Source organism: Alligator sinensis, unplaced genomic scaffold (genome assembly GCF_000455745.1).
Source record: "Alligator sinensis unplaced genomic scaffold, ASM45574v1 scaffold140_1, whole genome shotgun sequence".
In the NCBI taxonomy this organism is placed as follows: Eukaryota; Metazoa; Chordata; order Crocodylia; family Alligatoridae; genus Alligator; species Alligator sinensis.
The window spans coordinates 6,125,885-6,149,923 of record NW_005841836.1 but is presented as its reverse complement, the minus strand read 5'-3'; the positions used below and the strand labels follow the sequence as shown (position 1 = coordinate 6,149,923).

General features: G+C 42.0%; 1 protein-coding gene across 5 annotated transcripts in view; it reads right to left on the bottom strand.

Annotated features, from left to right (window-relative positions):
* The window catches only part of PLCB1 (phospholipase C beta 1), a 737,260-nt gene that overhangs the window by 274,917 nt on the left and 438,304 nt on the right, over nucleotides 1–24,039 (bottom strand). For all 5 annotated transcript variants that reach the window (XM_025202227.1, XM_025202200.1, XM_025202212.1 and 2 more), the window contains exons 4-6: nucleotides 14,330–14,409; nucleotides 7,759–7,812; nucleotides 6,736–6,811 (exon numbers count right to left, since the gene is read on the bottom strand). In XM_025202227.1, coding sequence (XP_025058012.1) covers nucleotides 6,736–6,811; nucleotides 7,759–7,812; nucleotides 14,330–14,409 — 210 coding nt within the window. The remainder of the gene's footprint in view (nucleotides 1–6,735; nucleotides 6,812–7,758; nucleotides 7,813–14,329; nucleotides 14,410–24,039) is intronic.

The window sequence follows — 24,039 nt, the reverse complement described above, 5'->3', positions numbered from 1 at the left end:
TCAGAGATTCTGGATGTGGGGACACTCATGCTCCTTCCTCCTCACCCATTGCTTTCCAGCACTCAGAGCACCCTACCACCCCTCAGAGGAACAGGGAAGATCTGCCCAGCGTCAAAAACTCATTAGTTAGGCCTCTGCTCCTGCTTGCTTTATGTTTATCAGATAACCCTAATATAGGCAGGAGGTAAGCAGAGGTAGTGCATCAGTGGTTCCCAACTGGGGATGTTGCCAAATTCAGAATTTTTTGGAGGGGTGTGCTGAATCTAAAAAGGTTGAGAACCACTGTATTAGGAGATTTCTGTAAGACAGGGAAAGTGCCAGTGTGGAATAAAGGGACTTAGATAGAAGCAAAGATTTGGCCTATTGTCTATGTATGAAACACTGTTTATAGGCTAAAAAGAACTGAAGCATATGTGATCTGATGGACCAGAGCAAGCATTTGAGTCAGCAGATGAAGCCACACCAGCATCAGAAGTTGTACCAAGGAGCCAGGAATCAGGCAAAGACCACCCTGGGGCCAAGACCCAAAACTGTAGTCAAGACAGAGCCAGATATTAGAACAAAGGAAGTCCAGGAGACCAGGCAGAAACAGAATAGGGGTAGAAACAAAGCTTAGACAGAAACTAGAAAATGGAGATGAGGCTGAGGCAGGATCCAGGCCAGGTCTCAGAAGATAGGTTGAAGCATGTACGAAGCAACAGATTGGCAACCAGGCTGAGGAAGAGTCCAGGGCAAGAGCCAAGAGACAAGCCTTAAAGGCAAACAAGGACAAAGCAGAGTGACAGGCTGGTGCAGCACAGGGCAGCCAAAATTCTTCTGTTGGATGTGATTCTGCTGGCCCTGGCAGACCCATCAAGTTACACGATGATGTCAGTCCCTTAGCTCCGGTTCAAATAAGCCCCACGATGGTGGCTCCTTACACCTACACAAATTCTATTCTGTTCTTTTTTGTGTACCTTCTGTCATGTATCATCTTCAATTCTTGTATCATGCTGATCACTACAGATCTGAACACCTTCCAGAAGGGCACTAAGCAATGTGACCACCATCTGCCTTGTGTCTGTTCAAAGCTGTACCAATGAATTATGTGAACAGGTGTCTAGGAATGATCCTTCTCAGCTCCAACTTGGGTGATCATAAAAATATATATATTAAAAGCTAACCGCCTTGCAAGAATTAGGCTTGGGCACTGGTGAAAGAGGAGAGAACCATCTAGTGATCAACCTGCAGTGGTGCTTGCAACGATTAGGACTTCTGTCTCCTGGGCACTGTTACACATGCTCCACAGGTGGGGGCCTGCACTCTAATTAAAGTGCCACAGCATCTCACGTATCAGCATCCCTGTGCTCCCAAATGGTGACGGGGGTGCTTGAACTAAAGCAACGAGCTAGTTCAAGTGCTCCCTGCCGCCATTTTGAAGCACAGGTTCACTGATACTTGAGATGCGGGAGACTGCTGGAGCACAGTAATTGTCACGCTCAAGCAAGTGTGTTCCAACGATTAATCAAGTCTCTTCCAACATGCTGTAATTACAGCCTCTACGCCTGTGTTCAGGCACCCAAAGAGTTGAACCAGGGCAAACCTGCATTCCTGATCACAGACCGAAGTGCAACTGCTCGGGGAATGGGGTGCATGTTTACAAAACGGGAAGGCATCTAGATGACATTGTTTTTCATTTTTTTAATCCAAAAATATCAGTGCATTAAGTGGAACCCATTTGGACTTTCTCAGATGTTTGCTTAAGCGGTAGGTGGAAAATGGAGATGAGTTTTCCTTATTTATGTATCTTTGAGAACTCAGTGGAGAAAGTGTTTCCAAAGAATTAATGCAGTCTTTAAATGTAGTTACTACGATTTAAGGCTAAATTTAAGCAACACGTTAAATATTTTGGGGCACAACACAGAACAAATAGTAACAATTCTGGAAAAGAATTTTGTACAATCGAGTAGTAGCTGTGAAATGTACTTGTTTGTGTGGGCATAATCTATAGGCAGCGGCTTCATATAAGAGTGTTCCATAGAATCAGGCAGAAAAGACTTTATTTGTGATGTGCTCAGCATCTAAAAAGTACTGTGCCACAGCTGAAAACAGGTATTTTTCTAAAATTAACTGCTATCCAATCTTAAAAACAAAACAAAGCAAAGCCACCTGCAGTAGCAAAGGATAACTTCTGGTAATTTTACAATACCTAACGTTTTCCTTTGTAATCTGACATTAAAACCATTTTAAAAAGATTTTAGCCATTAGGAATGATCACATAGGAACAGGCAAAATAACTGACTTATTTCACACCATAGTGAACTGCTAAATTTGGACAAACCTTGGCTGTGTCAGTTAGATGAACCTTGGCCGTGTCAACTTAGCTTCAGTTTAGCTCAGCACTGTTGTATGTCTTCTGAGCAGAGCTTGATTAGTAAAACATTTACACTACTCAGTGAAGCATGCATGCCAATTTGCATAGCATCTAAAGTCTGTGTAACCAATACGCAGTTAATTAACATATACCATTGTTTTCCTAAATGAGTGTTTCTCATATGGACAATTTTAACCTCAAAGCTACAATCACTGAGGATCTTTAAGTTCCCATAGACTTAAAATTGTATTTGCCTTAATGGGAGTTTGAAGACGCTCAGTAGTTGGCAAGATGAGGCCCTTTCCTGGAGACCAGAGATCAAGGTTTCTGTCTTCTTTTCTATGCAGTGTGGTTCAAATTCAGAGAGGCATTTGAATTCCCATTCATTCATGAACACAACTATACAAAAAATAATCAATGCAAGCTTTGGGCCAGAAATAAGTATGAGAAATTTTATAGCCCTTTTTATAATTATTTATTGACTTCTGACAATGTGCAAGCTGCCCTACAAAACACAAAGACAAAGACAGAAGATGAAAGCTTGGCCCTAAACACTTACAATCTAACATGCAACGTCAGACAATCACTACATTTAGATTACAACATCTTGAATGCCAAAAATGATTAAAATATGCCGTTACTTTCAATATTCTGGCCTGCAAGGCAGCCATATACGAGTGCAGCAATCCATACACCTTCTGTACCTGAGTTCTTTTGGTGACTTATGAATAAACTGCACAACTTTCTGCATGGCATGAAAACATCTCTCATTTCTAGCTTTGCTGAATCTTTGGCATTCTCTATTACTTTGTCATTAAGGCTCTTGATTAATTTCAGGCACTGATGATTTATGATTTGTCTGGTGTTCCACTTGTTTTCGTAGCATCTGTATCTCTCTGTTGTTTATTTAATGGCACAACACATACCATGACAATCTGCACTGGTAGAATTTAATAAGCAGTTATTTTATTTTCAAGCTAACATTCAGACTTCCTTGCTGTTTTCCAAGGATGTCTGTATGAATTGCTGTGCAGAAAACAATCTACATAGACAACATTTATGAAACAGGGTATCTAAAATAAAACTCTTAAGTTCATATTGCCCTTTATTTTCCAAATGTTGAGTGCCTTATGCCTCTCATTCACTTCTAACCATCTGAGATTTTCAAAAGTGCCCAAGGTCTCCGGCATTTTTGAAAATTTCCCTACCCCTTCCTCCACCTCCATTTCAATGGTTGCTCAACACTTTGGAAAATCAGACCGCTTAGGTCTTGATCTTGCAAAGTGTTAAGTGCTCTAGTCTGCTAACCCCAATCCTGCAAAGCTCTTAATCATGTGCTTAATTTGAGGCATGTGAGTCATCCTATTAAAGTCAATAGGAAGATTCCTGCACTTAAAGCAACATGGGTCAGAGTGATCAACTTCTTGTAGAAATAAACTGTCAATAAGGTGCCTAAATGAGTGTTGAATTTTAGGTGCTCAGGGAAAAGTTTCTTCCCTGCTGTTTTTTTGCAGCATTGTACAAAGGCTGTAGAAACTTTGCTTCTAGTTGGGGGGAGAATATTCCCCATTTTAGAACTGAAGTCACTACAAGTTGCCTTTGGCCAGCCGCAGCATTGGGAACATACCAGAGGTTGGGGTTGGAAGCACTGGGTCAGGGGCAAGCATCACTGCAGCAATTCTGTAAATGACATCACTCATAGTCAGCTCAGCTCAAGGCTACTATAATTTAGGAATGCATGACAGGAGACGTGACTGTGAGACTGAGCATCAGATCCTATCATGCCTTATTGCTGGGGCAGGGGGAGCCTGGGATCACAATACTGAGCTCCCCCTGCACCAGCAAGTAGCAAACTCCTAGGGCTGGGAGCCCCATCAGCTATTCTGGGCTCCCAGTAATGGGGGCACACCATCCACTCCCATAGCTGGGAGTCCTGTCAGCTGATCTAAGCCTGCCAAAGTCATGGTGTACCCTCCGCAGCTGGAAGCCCCATCAGCTGATGAGGCTCCAGTTACGGGACTGCATAGTGCTTCCCCATGGCTGGGAGTCCCATTAAATGACATAGCTCAGAGCCACATGGAGTCACCTGGCCAGGGGTTCAGTTAATGGCATTATAGGAACCAGTCCAAAGTGATTACACATTTTTTGTGGAACATCTTTGTAGCATATTCTTTGTTTTATGGTACCATTCATTGCTTTAACGTGTGAACTGGTTAAGCATGTCTTAAGTGTAATATGCGGCAGGCACCTAAGCTACTCAAGCCTGTGCTTAACATATTTTCATCTCACATGAAAAATTTGGCTCATGAGTCCTAAACTTTCTTAGTGAATAATTTAAATGACTTTGCTATGCACATTAGAAAAAATATTTGGATTTTCAGAAGACATAATTTAAAACAAAATAAAAAGCACCCAGCAAATGAGGTGGGTGCACTGAATGAACTATCAAATAATGCTCCGAATGCCCTTTTTCTGAAATGGACTCTATGATATCAATACATCTTATTGAGAGCTAGTACTTTGTATGGGTTTGAATTTGCTGTTTCATCAATGATTTGGCCACGTAGCAGTGCAATGCAAACTTGTGACTTTTAAAAGGTTTTATTTGCAGGATAATCAGATGAGTTTTCTTTATTGGCTGAAATGTACCTTTTTTTTTGTTCACAATATATAAGAGCTTTCTCAGACTATTAATACTTTTCATACTGGTATCCCAGCAACACATATGGAGCAATGTCTAGATAATACTGACTATTGACTTAAATAAAAAAACCAGAAAGGTTGTGGTTTCTCTCAAAGATGCTAAAGATGTTTATGTATCTCTCAGTGAGACTTAAGAAATATTTTTTATCCTTATTACTACTCAGTAAACAGATGCATTAATTCAAATGAGCTAAAAAAGCATGCCTGAATGACTTTTGAATAGCTCATCCTAAATGCTAAGTTTGTTACTATTTCAATGAAAAAAAAGTCTTAAAATAAATATCTTCATGTTTCTGACCTACCAACATTTTTAAAGAAAGGTAGTTAAGTCTTCTTAATCTTAAATCAGGGAGAATGCAGGGCAGGGTGACACCTTATAGACAAACTCTTTCAAAAAGGCCTGAGCTTTCATAGGCTACAGCCAGCTTTGTCAAATGCTATGGATCCATCCATTGCAATGGATTCATAGCATTTGTCAAAGTAGGCTGTAGCTTACCAAAAGTTTATGCCTTTCTGAATGAGTTTGTCTTTAAGGTGCCACCATTTTGAAAGGAATAAATGAATAGGTAGAAAACCAATCAAGTGTCTGTTGTTCATGGTATTATGCAGTGCATTATTTCCACAATCACTTTAGATTTTCATAATCTTTATCTATGCCTGACAAATATTTCCATAAATTATTTGGGGTTGGGAGAGTTTCTAAGTTTCATTCTATCTCTTTATTTTCATTTCTACCCCCCAAATTTCTGAAATAGCTGTTGGTTGGACTGAACAGGCTCTTTTTGTGAAGATTTGGCCCTATTGCTATGTTGCCTCACCCTGTATTTGACTCACTTTAATGAACCACCCATGAAACAGCCTGTGAGGTTTGTACCTCTGCAGAAGAGTTCTGTCTTATATCCACTGGGACTATGCTGAAAGGGACTACCTGGTGGCAGCTGTTACTGGATCTCACTGAAACTGGATACAGCAGAAAGACAGAAGGCTTACTTTTCACTGCAGCGTTATCCGGAGTTAACTACACTTGAATGAGCCTTGCTGGAGTGAGAGCAATCACCCTTGCCAAACGCCACTCAAGCTGCACAGAGTGCTTGGATTAGCTGTACAGAGGGACTGGATTAGCAGCACAGAGTGATTGGATTAGCAGCATAGAGTAGCTGCATCCCCATTGTATTATTAGTTCCAGCATCGAGGCCCTTGAGTTCTTAACCCAGTTCACTTGGGAGTGAGCTAGGCAGAGTAAACCACTTCACTCAAATTAGAGATATTTGTGTCTGAACAGGAGTCAGGTGAGGGGCAGCATTCAAGCACAGCTAATGTTGCAGTGGTGTCAAGTGAAATGAAATGGAGACACTGACTATATTAGAGTCTCATGTGGTATCCACAGGGGAAGACATACGACTCTCTGTCCTTCCCTCCAGTCTGTTCACACTTCCTTCAAGCTCAACCAGCCTCAAAACAAAAATGCTCAGTTTTGCAGATAGATGCCTTTGGAGTCTGGGGGAGTGTAATTTTTGTGCAGGAGAGAAAGATTAACTGGCTGAAGACCTGCTGCACAAGCACGTCTCAAGAGGAATAATCAACCCTTGAGAAGTCACAACTGGAATCAGCAGTGGACCAGCACCTACTGACTACAGTGGAACTTCAGAGTGGACCAGGAAGAAACTCAAAATGCTTACCCTGGCAGAGGGAAGATTGCAAGCTTCTAACGCAGTCTCCACTCGTTTTCTGTCAGTGGAAAATAGGCGGTATATGCTGCCAAATGGAAATCAACAGAGGAATTAATTCAGTGGCACATTACATAGTTCTGTGTTATACAACTACAAGCTGTGCAAAAAATACAAGGCTAAATAGATTGCACAGCACAGTGACATTTTTGAAAGACCTGTGTGTTTATCGTTTGCTTCATAACCAGATATTAAAATAGAAATGCTATTTTTTAATTTTTTTAAAATTACAATGGTTACAATATGAAAAAAAAATCCATGCTTGTCCTGTAGAGCATGGCTAAGAGGGAAGGGGAGGAAGGATGAAGGAGAAGTAGCTATACCACATGTGGGCAGACTGACCCTAGGAGGGAGAGACCTCTGATTCCTTTCACCTCTAGGTTCCCAGTTCAACTCCCGCCACAAGTGGCTACACGCTTGTGTATATGATATGACTTTTGTGGTATCTCCACACTACTGCCTCAACAGGTATCTAGGTACTCTAGTGATTATGGCTTCTTTCATCAAAGTATCTCAGTGATCTCTAATATACTTAACTTTCCATACCCTGCATGAGGGATTTTGATAATATTTCTATTTTTGCAGGCATGGGAAGACCAAGTGATTTAGGCCAAGTGAAATGTCTGGCAAAGAAGAGACTTAAACTCAGGCATCCTGTGCACAAACCATAAAGCTCTTCTTCCTTTTGAACAGCTTGGGTGGCAATCCTGTCACTGAGGACATCAGGAATGAGGCCCAATTCTACCCTCCTGGAGACAGAACTGGTTTCCAACTCGGAAGCAGGCTATCTAGTTCAGGGTGCAGTGTGCAGGCACAACAGTGTGGGGATACCCCATGTTATTGCTTGCACAGGAGACATACTGCAAGTACAAGCAGATGATTTCATGCAAAGGGATGACAGCCCAGTCCCTGTCCAAACCCCAACTTCATAACTTCAAGCTGAAAGAACCAATAACAAAGAAGACAAGAACTTACGTCTTCAGAGGAATACGTCCTTCTGGTGTGACTTGCAGCTTCAGTTTTGTGTAACTGTGGTGGGAAAACAAGTTTAAATGTATTTATTTTTCCTCCAGCATTAAAAAAAAAAACACTTTGCAAACAGTCTTTTAGTTGGGCTCAATTATTTCTGTCAGCCTGCAAATTTGACTCGCTTATTTGGAGCTATCTGAAAAATCTGGCAGGAGAGCATAAATATTTGAGTGTCAGGACAGTAATGCAGTCACAGTCAAAAGCAGTCAGGTGGGACAGTACAAACATGGTCAGGACACTAGGATCTGATACAAAAATTTTCAGTGCTGACACTGTGCTGCGCAAAAGCACAGAGATGAGAAATGGATTGACCAACTGTGGAGAGTTGCTCCTTGCTGCTGTGTCCACGGAGACATAGTTAGCTGAAATTTTGAAGTCAGGTAGAAGGCAGAGTAAATTTGCGCCTTATAGTCTTATCAAAGTGTTAAGTGATTGTGTATGTGTATATATGTATATGCATAAGTGTATGTGCATGTGTGTGTGTGTGTGTGTGTGTGTACACACACACACATGTATTGTGTCCTATTCAGGTTTAAGTCATAGAGCCATCCATCACCCTTGGAAAGGTCTTCCATAGCCCAAAGGATTCCATTGGTAGGACCATTTCCTCACTATCAGTGTACATTTTCTTTTGCTTAGTCCTATTTCCATTTCTCAGATCACCCTTTAAAAAGAAAAAGAAACCTTCTCTCCCTCCATGACGCCAAATACAGGCACATCACAGCATTTGGAATTGGACAGAGATTATCTACTCCTTCTTTTGCCCTAGAGAGCACAAGATCTGCTCCCTGAACAAGGAGCCTTATTCCTGGATGCAGAGCAGTCTGCTTCCTATGCTCTGCTAGACCAGATACATGGGCTGCTAAGGGATGCACTCTCCAGAATGGGGGGACTGTCGGTGTTCCTGGCTCTTGTGTACAACTTTCCCTCTCCACCGGTGGGAGTGTGAACACATTTTAGCAGGCAGGGACAGGCTCAAAAACTTAGAATCACTGGTTCAAATGAGTATGACCACCATTCAGGACCCCCCACCTGTGCCAGGTTCAAAGTCCTCTCTAGTGGTTAAAGGGGCTAGGAGAGCATTAGAGTTTTTTTAGTAAGCAAATCTCCTAATCACCTACTAAAACCACCTACATTCTGGCATCTAAGCACAGCACCTGGACTCAATCTATCCTTTATCTCCATACCCACAGCTTTACCTATCCCCTGTCCATTAATGCCTCAGGACAGAATATATCTCTTTTGTCCAAGCCTTGCAAATCCATAATCACACAGAAGAGGCTGAGTCAAAGCCCATTGAAATGGGAGTTGTTCCATTGATTTCAACAGGCATTAGAACAGGCCTATGGGCATTTACTGGGGATTGTACTTGTAATGATTTTACAGGATCTTTTTTCTTTGTTTTGCTTTTTGTTCAGAGAAAATTAAAACTAGAAATGTATGGATTTTTTTTCAACCAGAAGCTTTTTGTAAAAAAAATGCAGATTTATTAACATCAAGACATTTGCTACTTATGTCTCCTTTTTGTTGAACTGTTCATATTTACATAAAAATAAAACTTACAAACAAAAAGAAAAAATGATATATTTTGTGTTGACATGTTTAGTTTTAATTTTATGTACATTTTTGTGTCAAAATGTCCTAAAATTTGATGTAAAAAATTAAAAAGGATCCCCAATGAATCTCAAAGGACGAATTTCATTTCCACTTAAACAAAATATTTTATCTGAACCAAAACTAATTTTATTGCAACTTTCGGATTTGGCATTTTTTCAAAATTAAACTATAGATATTTGCATGGTTCACATGACTTTCGCCCCTCCAAAAAGATAATACTTCCAGGAGGAGAACATTTGTAGCACTGTCAAAAACAGTGATTTCTAACACTGTAGTCTGTGTAATCACTGCTAAAAACGTCATTTTCACAAATCATTCTTTGTCTGCCTGTACATATATATGTACACACATGTGCATATGCCTATGAGGAAGCATATTTATTTATTTATTTATCTATTTGTTTGTGATACTTATATTTTCCAAAGAGGGCACTTCTCCTGTACTACCATTTTGCCAATCCCAAACATTAAACAATACACTATTAAATTGACTTAAATATCAGGATAATTTTGTTTTTTTTTAAGTATATTTTGAGTTTTATTTGCTTTCCTGAAGCAAACTGTTCTCTGTAACAGAGGGCTAAAGACTTACTTTTTTCAAGCAGAAGTTGAGAGTCTCAGATATGTATTTTTGTAAGCCTTCAAATGTCATGATACTTGTGACAGAACAGCAAGGGTTGGCATCCCTGCTGATCTGCCTTTTTCTTCAGAATTCTTTGATACTTTCTAGGGAACCCTGAAAATGTGCTGTTTTATCTTCTCCTGAAGCCATCTGGAGGGGTCTGGACGTTATTTTTTTCTCCACAGCTGATTATAGGTGCTGCTGCTGAAAATACTACCACCATCAGCAGCTGAGCATACTGTCCAATAGCAACCTGGTGGCTATGATTGACATTGGACTTAATGATCTCAAGTTAGCCCTGTTTAAACCTTTGCTGTCTACTCCAGGAATGTGTGAAAAATCTACTTCACAATGAAAGAAAAGAGCAATTTAAATGCAAAGTGCCTATTCTGTGAAATGCAATCTAACTTCCTCATGTAACCTGAGCAGAGGAAAACTTTCAGTCTTTTTATAAATACACTTCCAGATATGAGAAAAGTTTGGATGCCAAAAAAAGAAAATGTCTTTATAATTTGGCTCTAATGTAATCATTTTTCTATTAGATGAAAGGGTTCTAACTGGATTGGGATGGCCATATAGTAATTAAATTGGGACAAGATGTTTTATCTTCAAAGTTAAAGATTCCTTGAATAACTCTGCTTTGGTATCATTGCCAAGGCCCCTGGAAATGCTGTAGTACCTGAGTTATTAATTAGTGGGAAAATAAGAGACATGACAATACCATGCTTGCTGTTTACTTTATTGTGGCTTTATTTCTATGAATTGAACTAAATAACCATAGTAAAGGGATCCAAAAGAGTGGACTGCAACAGAGACCACTGTTATTACTACACAGCAGGCATGTCTATACATGCACTTTAATGCACATTAACTTATTTTAATGCACATTAAAGCATCACTAAAACACTGTGATATTTAGCTAGTGCACATTAAAATAGGCTAATGCGCATTAAGCATCACTTAAAAACCATGGGCACCTATACACAAGTGCGTTGGAGCAGACTAGATTTCATAGATTTCATAGACATCAGGGCTGGAAGGGACCTCGGAAGATCATCGAGTCCAGCCCCCCGCCCAAAGGGCAGGAAGTCAGCTGGGGTCATAGGATCCCAGCAAGATAAGCATCCAGTTTCATCTTGAAGGTGTTCAATGAAGGCGCTTGAACCACCTCCGGTGGCAGGCTGTTCCAGACCTTGGGGGCTCGGACAGTAAAGAAGTTCTTCCTTATGTCCAGCCTGAAACGATCTTGAAGTAGTTTGTGACCATTCGACCTCGTCATCCCTTGGGGCGCTCTGGTGAACAAACATTCCCCCAGATGCTGGTGGTCACCCCTGATAAACTTGTAAGTGGCCATCAGATCACCCCTGAGCCTGCGCTTTTTCAGGCTAAAGAGCCCCAGGGCTCTCAGCCTGTCATCGTAGGGTCTGCTTCCCTGACCTCTGATCATGCACGTGGCTCTTCTCTGGACTCTCTCAAGCTTCTCCACACCCTTTTTGAATTGTGGAACCCAAAACTGGACACAGTACTCCAGCTGCGGTCTCACTCATCTTGTGGTCAATGATGACCCCCAAGTCTCTTTCTTCCATAGTGCTAGCCAACATAGCACTGCCGAGCCTATAAGGATGCTGCGGGTTTTTTTTCCCAAGGTGGAGAACCTTGCATTTATCGGCGTTGAACACCATCAGATTCTCGTCCGCCCACTTGCTGAGCCTGTCCAGGTCAGCCTGGATAACCTGCCTGTCTTCTGGTGTGGATGCTTTGCCCCAAAGTTTGGTGTCATTGGTGAACTTGGCCAGTCCGCTTCTGACTCCAGTGTCCACATCATTAATGAAGATGTTGAACAGTATGGGTCCAAGGACAGAGCCTTGGGGGACCCCACTGGTCACAGGACACCACGATGAGTGACTTCCATCGATTACTACCCTCTGGGTCCGACCCCGGAGCCAATTTTCCAGCCAGCGGATCGTGGAGGACCCAAGGCGACAATTGGCCAGTTTCTCCAAGAGGCGATCATGGGACACCAGATCGAAGGCTTTTTTGAAGTCAAGATATATGACATCAATCTCTTCTCCCTTGTCCAGGTGATAGGTCACCTGGTCGTAGAAGGAAATGAGATTGGTCAAGCAAGACCTACCCGCAACAAACCCGTGCTGGCTATCCCTTAAGATGTTGTTGTCGGCCAGTCCATTAAGGATGGCCTCTTTAATAAAATTTTCTAAGATCTTCCCCGGGATAGAAGTCAGGCTGATGGGCCTATAGTTAGCCGGATCCACTTTCCTCCCTTTCTTGAAGATAGGCACCACATTGGCCTTCTTCCAGTCTTCGGGCACTACACCAGAGCGCCAAGAGTTTTCAAAGATCCGTGCTAGAGGCTGGGCTATGATGCTCGCCAGCTCCTTGAGTACCCTGGGGTGAAGATTGTCAGGGCCAGCTGACTTGAAGGTATCCAGCTTCTCAAGATGTTCCTTCAGAAAGTCAGCATTAAGGGAGGGCAGGGGATCACCCTCACCCGGACTTCCCGGCCCTGTAGCGGGCATGGGAGTCCCATGGGACTGATGAAAGACTGACGCAAAGTACCTATTTAATAGGTTGGCTTTTTCCTGGGCGTCAGTTGTCAGTTGCCCCATCTGGTTGAGCAGGGGTCCAATGTTGCCCCTGCTTTTCCTCCGGCTCCCCACATATCTGAAAAAGATTAATAGAGTCTGCTGGAGCATGGCAATTGCTGTGCTCCCGCAGCCTCCTCCGCTTCGTGTATCAGCATCCCTGCACTTAAAAATGGCAGCAGGGGTGCTTTATCTAAAGTTCATCAAATGAGCTTTAGTTCATGTGCCCCCGCCCTCCTTTTTAAGTGTGGGGATGTTGGTACACGAGACGCAGCAGTGCTTTAATTGGAATGACTCTTGGAGTCATTCTAATTAAAGTGCTGCCCCCTCCGCACCTTCTCCGGAGCACATGTAAGTGACCCATGCTATTTAGTTAATGTACATTAAGACAGGCTAACATGCATTTGCCTAGTACCTCACCGTGAAGGAACTAGATTTAATTCATATAAACTAAAGTTCATTAATGCATGTGTAAACGCACCCCATTTAATGGAACACTTATCATGGATACTCAGCAGAACAGTATGTATGTGACTGAGCAGCAGCTCTTTTCTATTACATACCCTGGGCAGAGCTGACTGGGCACATGAAGGTACGAGTGGTAAAAGGGGGCACAATATTACATATCCAAATAAAATTTGCACACGCCCACAAGCACCACACCCCCCAAAGAAACATAGGCAAGTATCCTTTGCTTCCAGTGTACCTTGGGCAGCATACTTTTCACCTATCCCCAAAGCTGTGTTTGCTGTGTTCAGTCTAGTTCAGGCTTAGCTTCCAAGTTGAGAGAAGGAATCAAAGTCTCAGTGTTTTAACCTTTAAAATGGCAACTATTCCAGTACAGGAATTATGCAGTACTTGGGACAAGTTCTTAAAAGCAAAGGAGCTAGATTTCACAAGGGACGTGTGAGGCTGAATGTGAATACCATTTTCCTCATAACGAGTTGAGGCCAGCAAGGTAACACCCGCCAGGATACATCATTTTTACCTGGCAGGCTTTATCCTCAACACTGCCATTTAAACAAAACTATCTCTGTCTGTGCATTCATCATCCATGTGACACCTACTAATCTTGGATTGATTCAGCTATTTCTCTTTAATTTGCGAGGTGCCTGCTATTTTTATCCCTAAAATGTCTCATAAACAGCCCTTTATACTTTGTCGTACAAGTACTCAGAATCTATGCATTGTGCCAGCCAATCTAGATGAACAGATTTACAATTTCACTCTACTGAGTGCCGAGACCTGTGGGATTAAACTGAGGAAAATGGAAATCTTGTACTTTTCATTCTTTGACTAATAACAGATAACAAAGAAAAAAAATAGAGACGTAAGCCAGTCTGAAATTTATTGTTTTTAACCCAGAGCAGCAGTGCCAAGAGCTGGAGACATTCCCTCTGTGTGCAACAGGAAGATTGCATTGAAAAACATAGTCCAGCTGTGACTTCTCGGTAGTAGTTTGTGAAAAGAACCTTATTTCCCCAATTTCTTTTTTAACATTACAGTTCAGATATTAGGTTTTTGAACTCAACGAGAGAGGAGAATCTGTGTTTACAAAAATGACAACCTTTCAAAATATAAACAATAGATGGCAATCTGACTAACATAAAGAAAAAAAGGGGAATGACTCAGAAAAAGGAGTAACATCCTTTGCAATAAATATTACCGTTACTTACGCTTTTTCCAAACATGCATCTCTTGACATGTTGTGTGCCAACAGGTTTGTTGCCAAACTGAAAACTTCATCTGTCCACTCCTAAAGAGAGATAAATTAAATTTGACCTTGCTCAAATGAAGAGTTGTTTAGACCTTTACTTTCATGACTGCAAATAATTTCAACATGAATATTATTAGGAAAAAACTGATTAATGAAAGCCTGAACCCTCTCTTTCCCAATAGAACTCCATTTCTAGATTACTAGCCTGTCTTTTTCATTCTGCATGAAACACAGCCTGCTATGAATAGAATTTTCTTTTTATAAAGAAAAGAAAAAGTAACAAACACCTGTGCATTTCAAAAGAAAGATCAAATATGATTATTCAGGCCTAATTCAAAGCCCACGGAAGTCAATGGGAGTAAATTCATTGACGTCAGTAGGCTGAGGCTCAGAGTCATGAAGAAAATCTATGATAGTGCGACTGTGTGAATATTCACTATTTTAGGGTGTGGGGGGTGTTACAAAGGTTTAAAAAATATTAAATGAAGCAGAGAAAGAGAAAATAAATATGGTTTTCTTATTTACTGTCTCTCACCATGCTAGAACTAGGGTATATAAAATTAAACTACTGAGTAATAGGTTTAAAACTAAGAAAAGGAAAGTCTTTTTCACAGAGTGAGTAATTAATTTGCAGAACTCATTGCCACAAGAAGTTATGGAAGCTAGCAGCTTAACCCAATTCAAAAGAGGACTGGATAAATTCTTGGAGGAAGGTCCATCAGCAGGTATTGAATATGGTAGATAGTGGTGCAGCCTCCAAATCAAAACTTCCTAAACCTCTGAATGCTGGAAGTTGCAATGGGAGAGGAGCGAGGCTGGAAACTGTTGATGCCCTTGTCATTCTCTCCCTCAGCGTGGATATTTGGCTTGATGGACCTATGGTCTGACCTAGTAAACAGCAGTTTTTATGTTCCCATTTTTTTTGAGACCCAAAGGACTGAAATACCCAGAATTGACCAGCATGGGCTTGCTATGACTTGAAAGTAATGAGCCAAGGCTTCTAGGTTGGGGCTGAAATGGACTCAGTTCCTCTCTGGAGTGGCACCAAGGAAAACCTGCAATCTTACTAGTGGGTAACACTGCTCTTATCTAAATTTGTTATGTGTCCTAAAGCGTGAGTGTGGGTTTTTTTTGGAAAATCTCAATATAATATCGCTGATAGATCAATTCCTGTACAGGGAAATAATCCAAGCAAGCAACTTTTCCTTTATTGGATGTGATCAATATGCCTTCATCACCCACCTCTGAGTTTAGGTTAGATCAGAAAGCCATGTGCAGTATATCAGAGTGCACTGTTCTCAATTCTCAAAGCGCACAGTTTAAGAACGTGTCCGTACCCAGTCAGAGGGGAAGGAATCATGGAAAGAGTTGTCAAATTTGTCTCAAACAGTCCTTCTTGATGAGGTGTGAGGTGACGGTCCCACTTCCTGGCTCTTCTAGGTACTGGATAATTTTTTTCTCAGAGACCCCCAAGCACCTTACCTACAGTCAGAATCAGGGAAACCCTTCAAATCCAGGGGCAGTAGGTACAAATTCCTTATGCAGTGCCCCAAGATTGCATGCACAAGAGAACATGACAGTATGGAACTGCAGTAGCTCAATTATTTGAATATCCTGGGGGAAAAAGGAACAAGTTAATCTAATGGAGCTTGCCCATTAAAACACTTTATTGCAATTAATTGATGTTGGCAGACAGGGCTACAATTTGGATAATCAAAATTTAAGCACATGCATTTGGATTGTGTGATCTCAGTCACAGGAGTAATCGCTCAGTCTAGAATGATCTCCTTTGTGTCACATGCCACGTGCCCTCTTCGCTCCTGGAGATTCTACCTGCTGCTTGCTACTAGGGCTGTGCAAAGCTTCGGTTGCCGATTCAATTTGGTGGAGATTCGGCCTGATTCAGGGGCCAAATCTCTGAATCCAAATTGAATCAGGAGACCCATTAATCTCTTCAAATTGAATCAGAAGCCTCCAATTTGATTCAGAGAGATTCAATGATTTGGACATAGACACAGCTTTAAATGTTTTTCCTACATACCTCAAGATGGTAGGGCGGATGGAGCGACCCATGGGAATGCAGAGGGGTCTCCAGCGTGCTCGGTGGTGGACCTCGAAGTAGACCAGAAGCACTTCCGGTTTACTTAAGGGTCCACCGTGGAGTGCATGGGGGACCCTCCTGCCCCATGGATTGGCAACTGGTGCCTCCTGGGTCTGGGGGGGCACCTGGGGTCCCCCTGAGGCTGTTTTTTCCAACAGAGTGTGCTTTACTTAAAAAAAAAAAAAAAAAAGTACTTCTGGTCTGCTTCCGGGTCTGCCACTAAACACGCAGGGGCACCCACCCCGGGCTCCTGTGGGACGCTACATGCTCCCCACCATCTCAGCATTCATGAGCCATGCCTGGTACCTCAAGGTATGTAGAAAAAACATATAAAGCTGTGTCTCAGGGCAAATCGCTGATTCTCCGAATCAAAATCAAATCTTCGGATTCGGCCAAATCAAATCAGAACAGTAATCCAGATCAACTACTTGAATCACTGTCCCCCGAATCCAGCCAAATCTGAATCCGAATTGAATATGGCCTGCTTCGCACAATCCTACTTGCTACCATTGACTGGCATTGTCAGAAGTGTAACTAAGGTTGGGGGGAGGAGGAGGAGGGCGCCAGCCCCAGGAGCTGATTTTGTGGGGGTTAGATGGGGAGAGGAGGTGGGGTAGGAGACATAAATAGCAGCTGCCACCTCTGCCTATCCAGTAATACAAGTAGTGGTGGCTCAGCCACTGTCTTCTTCTACCCAGGGCACAAAACTGTCAGTCGTGCCTCTCATACCGTCTCATCCTCTGCTCTTCTACAACACCTCAGTCCTTTCAGTTTTTTAAACCAGTGTTTCTGTAGCTTTTGTGCTGCTTTTTGATTTTTGATTGCAACCAAAAACTGCATTTTGCTTCAATTTGAATGGAAACTCCCCCCATCCCCCAACTTGGCTGATTTTTCCCTCTTTTATCTTTCTTTATCTCTTCCCCTATGGAAAACATATGAAAAAAGAAAATTCTGTTTCAGCCAAAAAACCTAAAAACTACATGACAGTATTTTGAAAATGTTCATTCTGACTTTCACTGGGGCTTCATGCCTAAGGTGTTTTTGAAAATGTGACTTTTAGTACAAACAGAACAATTTACCTTAGCGCAAAAGTTGTGGGGAGGTATCTGGACTATAAATCAGCTACTCTGGCCTCATAAAGACATTCGGTTTCTTCTGAAAGAGGGACTGCCGCGATCTGTCACCAGGCAGACTAAAGAAGCCTACAGAGCCAGGTGAGATGTATGCACAGGGACACCCCCTGGCTGCACAGTGTCAGCTTCTCCACACTTCAGGGTTCAGCACTCGAATGTCTGTACATGCAGCTCTGAATAAATTTCTGTACCCAGACAGCGCACCTGGCAGAATTCTCCCAGATTATTTGAATAATAACTGGTGTGTATGCAGCCTCTAGTAACTGCCTATACGGACACTCTTCTTCTTTGGTAAGAGAAAGCTAACCTATAGTAACTTTCACTGGGCAGTCACAGGGACAATTACCAGAGCAGCTGATGTATATTAAAATTCCACCCCTTTTGATCCACAGTACTGTAAATTGTTTGTATATCCAACTTGGCAATCCATTCTGGTGATTATGAAATTTTTTCTCAATAAAACCTTTGTTTGCAAAAGTGACTAGCAACGTCTAAGTGCTCAACTTGAGAGATCTTAAAGAGGTTCTAGGTTTCAGGAAGTGCTACACCTTAACTACATAAGGCCACTCTGCAGTGATCCAAGGTAAGTACCTAGAAACTTAGCATCCAAAATCTCTTGAGAATTTAGGCTGCTGTATTACAGCCTGTTTCTCAAAGCACCAGTGCTCTCGTGGACAAACTAGAGCTCATGTTATTCAGCATTTCTGAAAATGCACCCTTGGGTGACACTGGGGGCTACAGAGAATACATAAGAGTCTGCTAAGTCAAAACATTACTGAAGGTTATCTTTTTATTTAATAAGATACTAAGAAACTTCTGCATGCATATACATTATTTTTGAGACAGGGCTGACAGATCTTTTCATGATTCCTTTTCCTCTGCCTGGATACAAAGAATGGCAAAGTATTCTGATATTGCACATTTTTGCATGGCTTTCTGATCTAATCTAAATTCAGAGGTGTTTCAATTTCCTAGAACCATTCAACTCACTATAGTTTCATAGTTGGTAGGGTCGGAAGGGACCTGAGCAGATCATCAAGTCCGACCCCCAACTGTGAAGTAGCGCCTCCTGATATCTAGCCTGAACCTACTCTCCGTCAACTTATGGCCATTATTCCTTGTTACTCCCAGTAGTGCTCGGGGAACAGGGACTCTTCCATTGCCTGCTGGTCTCCCTTGGCCAGTTAAAGACGGCTACCAGATCCCCTCTCAGCCTTCTCTTGTGAAGACTGAACAGGTTCAGGTCCTGTAGCCTCTCCTTGTAGGGCCTGCCCTGCTGCCCCCTGATCATGCAAGTGGCCTCCTCTGGACCCTCTCAATGCTGTCCACATCCCTCCTGAAGTGCGGCGCCCAGAACTGGATGCAGTACTCCAACTGCAGCCTGACCAATGTCATATAGAGGGGGAGGATCACCTCCTTGGACCTGCTCGTGATGCATCTGTGGATGCATGACAAGCTGCAGTTAGCCTTCCTGACTGCGTCCCCACATTGGCGGCCCATGTTCATCTTGGAGTCTATAATGACTCCAAGATCCTTTTCTGTCTCTGTGCTGATGAGAAAGGAGTTCCCCAGCCTGTAGGTCTGCTGCTAGTTCTTCCTCCCTAGGTGCAGTACCCTGCACTTGTCAGTATTGAATCCCATCTATTCTTATCTGCCCACCCCTGTAACCTGTCCAGATCCAATTGCAGCCTGTCCCTCCCTTCAAGTGTACCCACTTCTCCCCACATCTTAGTGTCATCTGCGAATTTGAACAGACTAAAGAGCTGCCTAAGAAGGAGACTAAAGAGCTGCCATTCTTCAGGCCCTGCAAATCAGCCAACCATGTTCTCATTGGGCATTTTCACATATGCTCCAAGGTTGGGCAGGGGGGCACTTTAATTGGAGCAGCTCTGAGGCCACTCTAATTAACACACTGCAGCACCTCATATACCAGTGTCCCCATGCTTCAAAATGGCGGGTGCTTTAAGCTCATTCAACAAGCTTTAGTTAAAGTGTCCCCACTGCCATTTTGAAGTGTGGGGATGGTGATACGAGACACGGAGGCCACTGCAGGTGTGCTAATTAGCACACTCCAGCAGACTTGATTAATTACAGCATGTCAGTGTAGTCTCCCTGCACATCTACAGGCACCCATGAGGACTGAGTTTTCTGGTAAACACAACAATGACCACACACACCACGGCTAGATTTCAAGGGGAGAGCTGTAACCCTGCTCATTTCAAAGGGCATCTTTACATGTGCTCTGCGCTAGGGCTGGGGAGGGGAAGGGAAGCACTTTAATTAGAGTGGCTTTTAGGAGCCACTCTAATTAAAGCGCTTCATGAATTCACCATCCTGCACTTCAAAATGGCAGCAGGGATGCTTTAACTAAAGCTCATTCAAACAGCTTTAGTGAAAGCACCCTCACTGCCATTTTGAAGCACGGGGATGCTGAATACATGAGACGTTGAGTCTGCTCCAACACGTGCTAATTAGCATACATCGGAGAAGACATTGGGTACATTTAGAGTTGTCCGGGGTTCTTTTGGAATTAGACACTGTTGCTGGGAGATTCTGGCCCTCAATCTTCTGTGACACACAGTATTATGTTATACTTAAAAAAATAATTTTAACTTTGTAAGATATCATTTCAAGACACAATATATGAGAGACAGACAAGCAAAAAAATAGGGCTATTTTGCATCATCTTCACTTTCCTGGAACTGTTTTGAACAGAAGCACATTAAAGACAGAATTTTATTTCATCCTGGCGTCTCATTTCTCCAGCCTCAAAATAGCTACGTTTTGTAAACACTGTTTCTGTTTATACATAGAATAATAACAGTTAAAAACTCTCTTTGTGACACTAACTGCTAGAAAGATTAATGGTAGCCTAATATGTTACTTAAGAAACTTAAAATACATTTGTTTAGAATAAAACCTGATAGCTTTCTGTGCCTCTCACTGGCTGTGTCTACCCATGCACTTTACTGGAGTAGACTAATTAGCTGCAAAGTAAAGCATTGCCATCTAGACATGCAACAATATTAGCCTGCAGTAAACTAATTAATACTGCAATAAGATACTACCGTCAGGGACAGTACTATTTTATGACAGGGAAATTTACCTGAAACTCATATGTAGCTGCTGACTGCAGGGATAAATTGTGTCTGGTCAGCCGAGCCAGCTAGGGGCCAGACTTCTGCCTGCCTCCTAGCCACACAACTCCACACTTTCAGCATCCTTGTGCCCCAGCCAGCCCCGACACAACTGGAGGCCACTACCTGGATCCCAGGACTGACCTCCTGTGCCTCCTGCCAGCCCAGGCCTACTCTACCCCAGCTCATATTTGTGCTGGCATGGGTGCATGTGCCCAGGAATAGTTTATTACAGCTCAAATTGCTCCAGAGTTTATTGCTTTGTATTAATTGCACATGTAGATGCATCCACTGAGGTATTTAATATGGCAGTCCTTGCAATGCAATCACTTTGTAGCAAACCAACTTATGTCACTTCCACACCATCCTGTATCTCAGCTGTTCTTTGTACTGCCTGCTCCTAGTCCTGATTCTCAAGAATTTTTGGCAGAAATGTAATTATAGTGTATCTGTTGCAAATATTATTTACATGCAATCAAGCCATATTCCTTTCTATTCTTCCCATATGACTTGTGAGAGGAGGAACACCACAGCCAAGTAGCCTAAAAGCCTACCCTGAAACTGAGTAATACCTGAGACTCCATCTGCACCAAGTCAATGAATCTATTTTCCCTCTCTTTTGAGGATCTTCAGTCTAATCTTCCAAAGCTCCAGCAAAGCCAAGATTAGAAAAGCTGCCAAAGGTCATATCCTCTTTCTGGTCATTGGTTTGAATTCTCAGAAGGATGTGAAATGATGGTACTGAGTCTTGACCCAGAGCTCACTGAAATCAATGGAAGGCTTCTTAGTGACTTTGATGTGCTTTGGATCAAGCTGAGAAGAAAGACATCCTTGTTGCTTTAGCTACGAAATGGCATTCTGTCTCTCTAGTTAGGCTATTCAGTATAGTAGTTAATGCTGAAACCTGAAATTAGAACTCACTGTATAACACACTGTGGAAGTCCATGTTACGAGTATCATAGATATTAGAATGCAAAGTATGATGAGCATAGGACTCAAAGCAGTGATACATGGAAAGAACAGAGCTAGTTGATGACTATGGAAAATTTATAACAGACTAGGAATCACTACTGTTAACTATGTGTGTGGATGTAATCTGAAGAGAAATGATAAATCTAGGGCTTTTGAAATAAGGTTTTGCTAGTGACAACAAAGTCCATTCCTAGCTTGGAAGCCTCTGATCCATTTTTTTTAATGGAATGGTCCAGTCATGCAACAAATTTTAATTCCAAGCGAATCACATCCGTCATAATAAAAGAGCCCTATGTTCCTGCTCTCTTTTTGGCTGAGTCCTGTTACTTGAATTCATATTTATGTCATTCCTGTTAACTTTACTAACACATTATGTAGCTGTCCTGTGCTCTGGTAAGTAAGTAGTGTACTATTTGCAGTACATTTTGAGAGCTGTTGCTCAATGAACTCATTCATTTCATCCATTACATGCATCACAATATATACCTAAATGCATTTATCTCAATATAAGAGATGAGAGCATTTTTTCATAAGAAAAGACAGCACCTAAGTGGTACAAATTCTTGAACACATTTCATTCAAATCAGAACTGACTGTGTGTGTGCACACAATGTTTCTTGCATAGTCTGGTGATGAGCATTCTAAGTTAGTAAAGTCACATGTTTTAACAGTCTTTGCTATGCAATATCTTAGGCTTTTCATTTTTTTCACTCTAGCCTTGTATTTATAAGTATTTTGGAAAAAATAACAGCATTAATATAACAGACATAACATGCTGTAACTGATTCATTTTATTAAAGGAGAAATTAATAATTGTTAGCTACAGGCCTGGTCCAGAACACAATGAAATAAAGGGAATTTTACTACTGGATTTATTCGTTTTTGGACTGGGCCATCTATAATCTTGCCCTGATTCATTTTAAGTGGGATGAACAATCAGTGGATAAGCAGAGCTCCACAACTGGCTTAGTTATGAAATAAGATGAAAGCAGCTGGGATAAGTTTATGAAGGAGATACAGAAAGGGGAGTTCTGGCTCTTTATTTAGAGGGTATGATGTGTAGACTTATGTTTGCTGTTCCCAGGTTGCAAAGCAGAATAAAGGGTGTTTGTTTTTTCCCATGCTTCTGAGCTTTGCTGGCTGCCACATGAGGCTGAGAAGGATTTTTTCCCCCTTTCTGTTGATACAGGTGTCAAGTTATTTTTTTGTTGGTGGAGTTTTTTTTCCACCTTCCTCAGTTTGCTGAGGATTTTGACTGACTGGGGTATATTAATGCTCTTGCTGGGACAAAAATCGGAAGTTTCCTGGCTAAAGGAAGCTGATCCCTCCCCAGGGTCAGATTGATAGCCACAGTTGGGATCAGGAAGAAATTTGGCCTCGTAGTCAAATTGTATGGACCACGGGGGATTTTACCTTCTCCTACAGCTGCGGGGCCTGGGCCTCTTCCTTGCATCACTTGAAAACATTTTAAGAAACCTTCTGGCAGCAGGATAGTGACAGCCCTCATCCTCCAGTTTTACTTGTGGCAGGTTTGGCTGTTTTTAGTGCCTTTGGGCAATATGCCTCATAGTCGTGCCAGTGTGGATTGATTATGTAGTTTTAGAAATATGTTAGGAAAGGACTTGTATTGGGATACTGTGGATAGGGGACTGGAGTAGATTAGTGGTTCTCCACTTTTTTTGTACCAGGACCTATTTGTAAACACTGATGGCCAGTCCCGACCTAGTGCCCCTCATTCCAGACCTTCTGCCCCCTGCCCCGAGGTCCCAGCTCCACAGGGGGGTAGGGGGGGCACATAGCCCTTTGCAGGCTTTAGCTCTGCCAGCCTGCGAGAGAAAACCCACTATTTCCCACGTTTTTCTCCTTTAAAGGAAAATCCATGTTTAAAGTTTTTTGATCCATTTTTAAAGTTTGTTTGTGATCCTTTCATATATTCTTGTGACCCACTTTTGGATTGAGAAATGCTGGATGAGTTCTGGGGGTCCCTTTCAGCCATACTTTTCTGTTTCTAAATACCAGATCAGATTGAGGAAAAAGAAGGGACAGATGTAGACACCTAAATTAGGCACAGGCTATATACAGAAATGTTATTAGCTCTTGGTAGATGTTAAATTTAAAGGGAGATTAACATATTCATAGAGCAATAAATTGTAACATGCCACACATTCAAGCAATTTATCACTAGAAAACAAGCTGCAAAAATGGTGATCCAGCCTCAAAGATGTTACTTGTTAAATACAGGATATCTTTGTATCTTGTTTGTATCAGGCTCTAATTTTAATGTGTATCATATTACACATAGGGTGATAGTTTCTGGCCAGGTCCT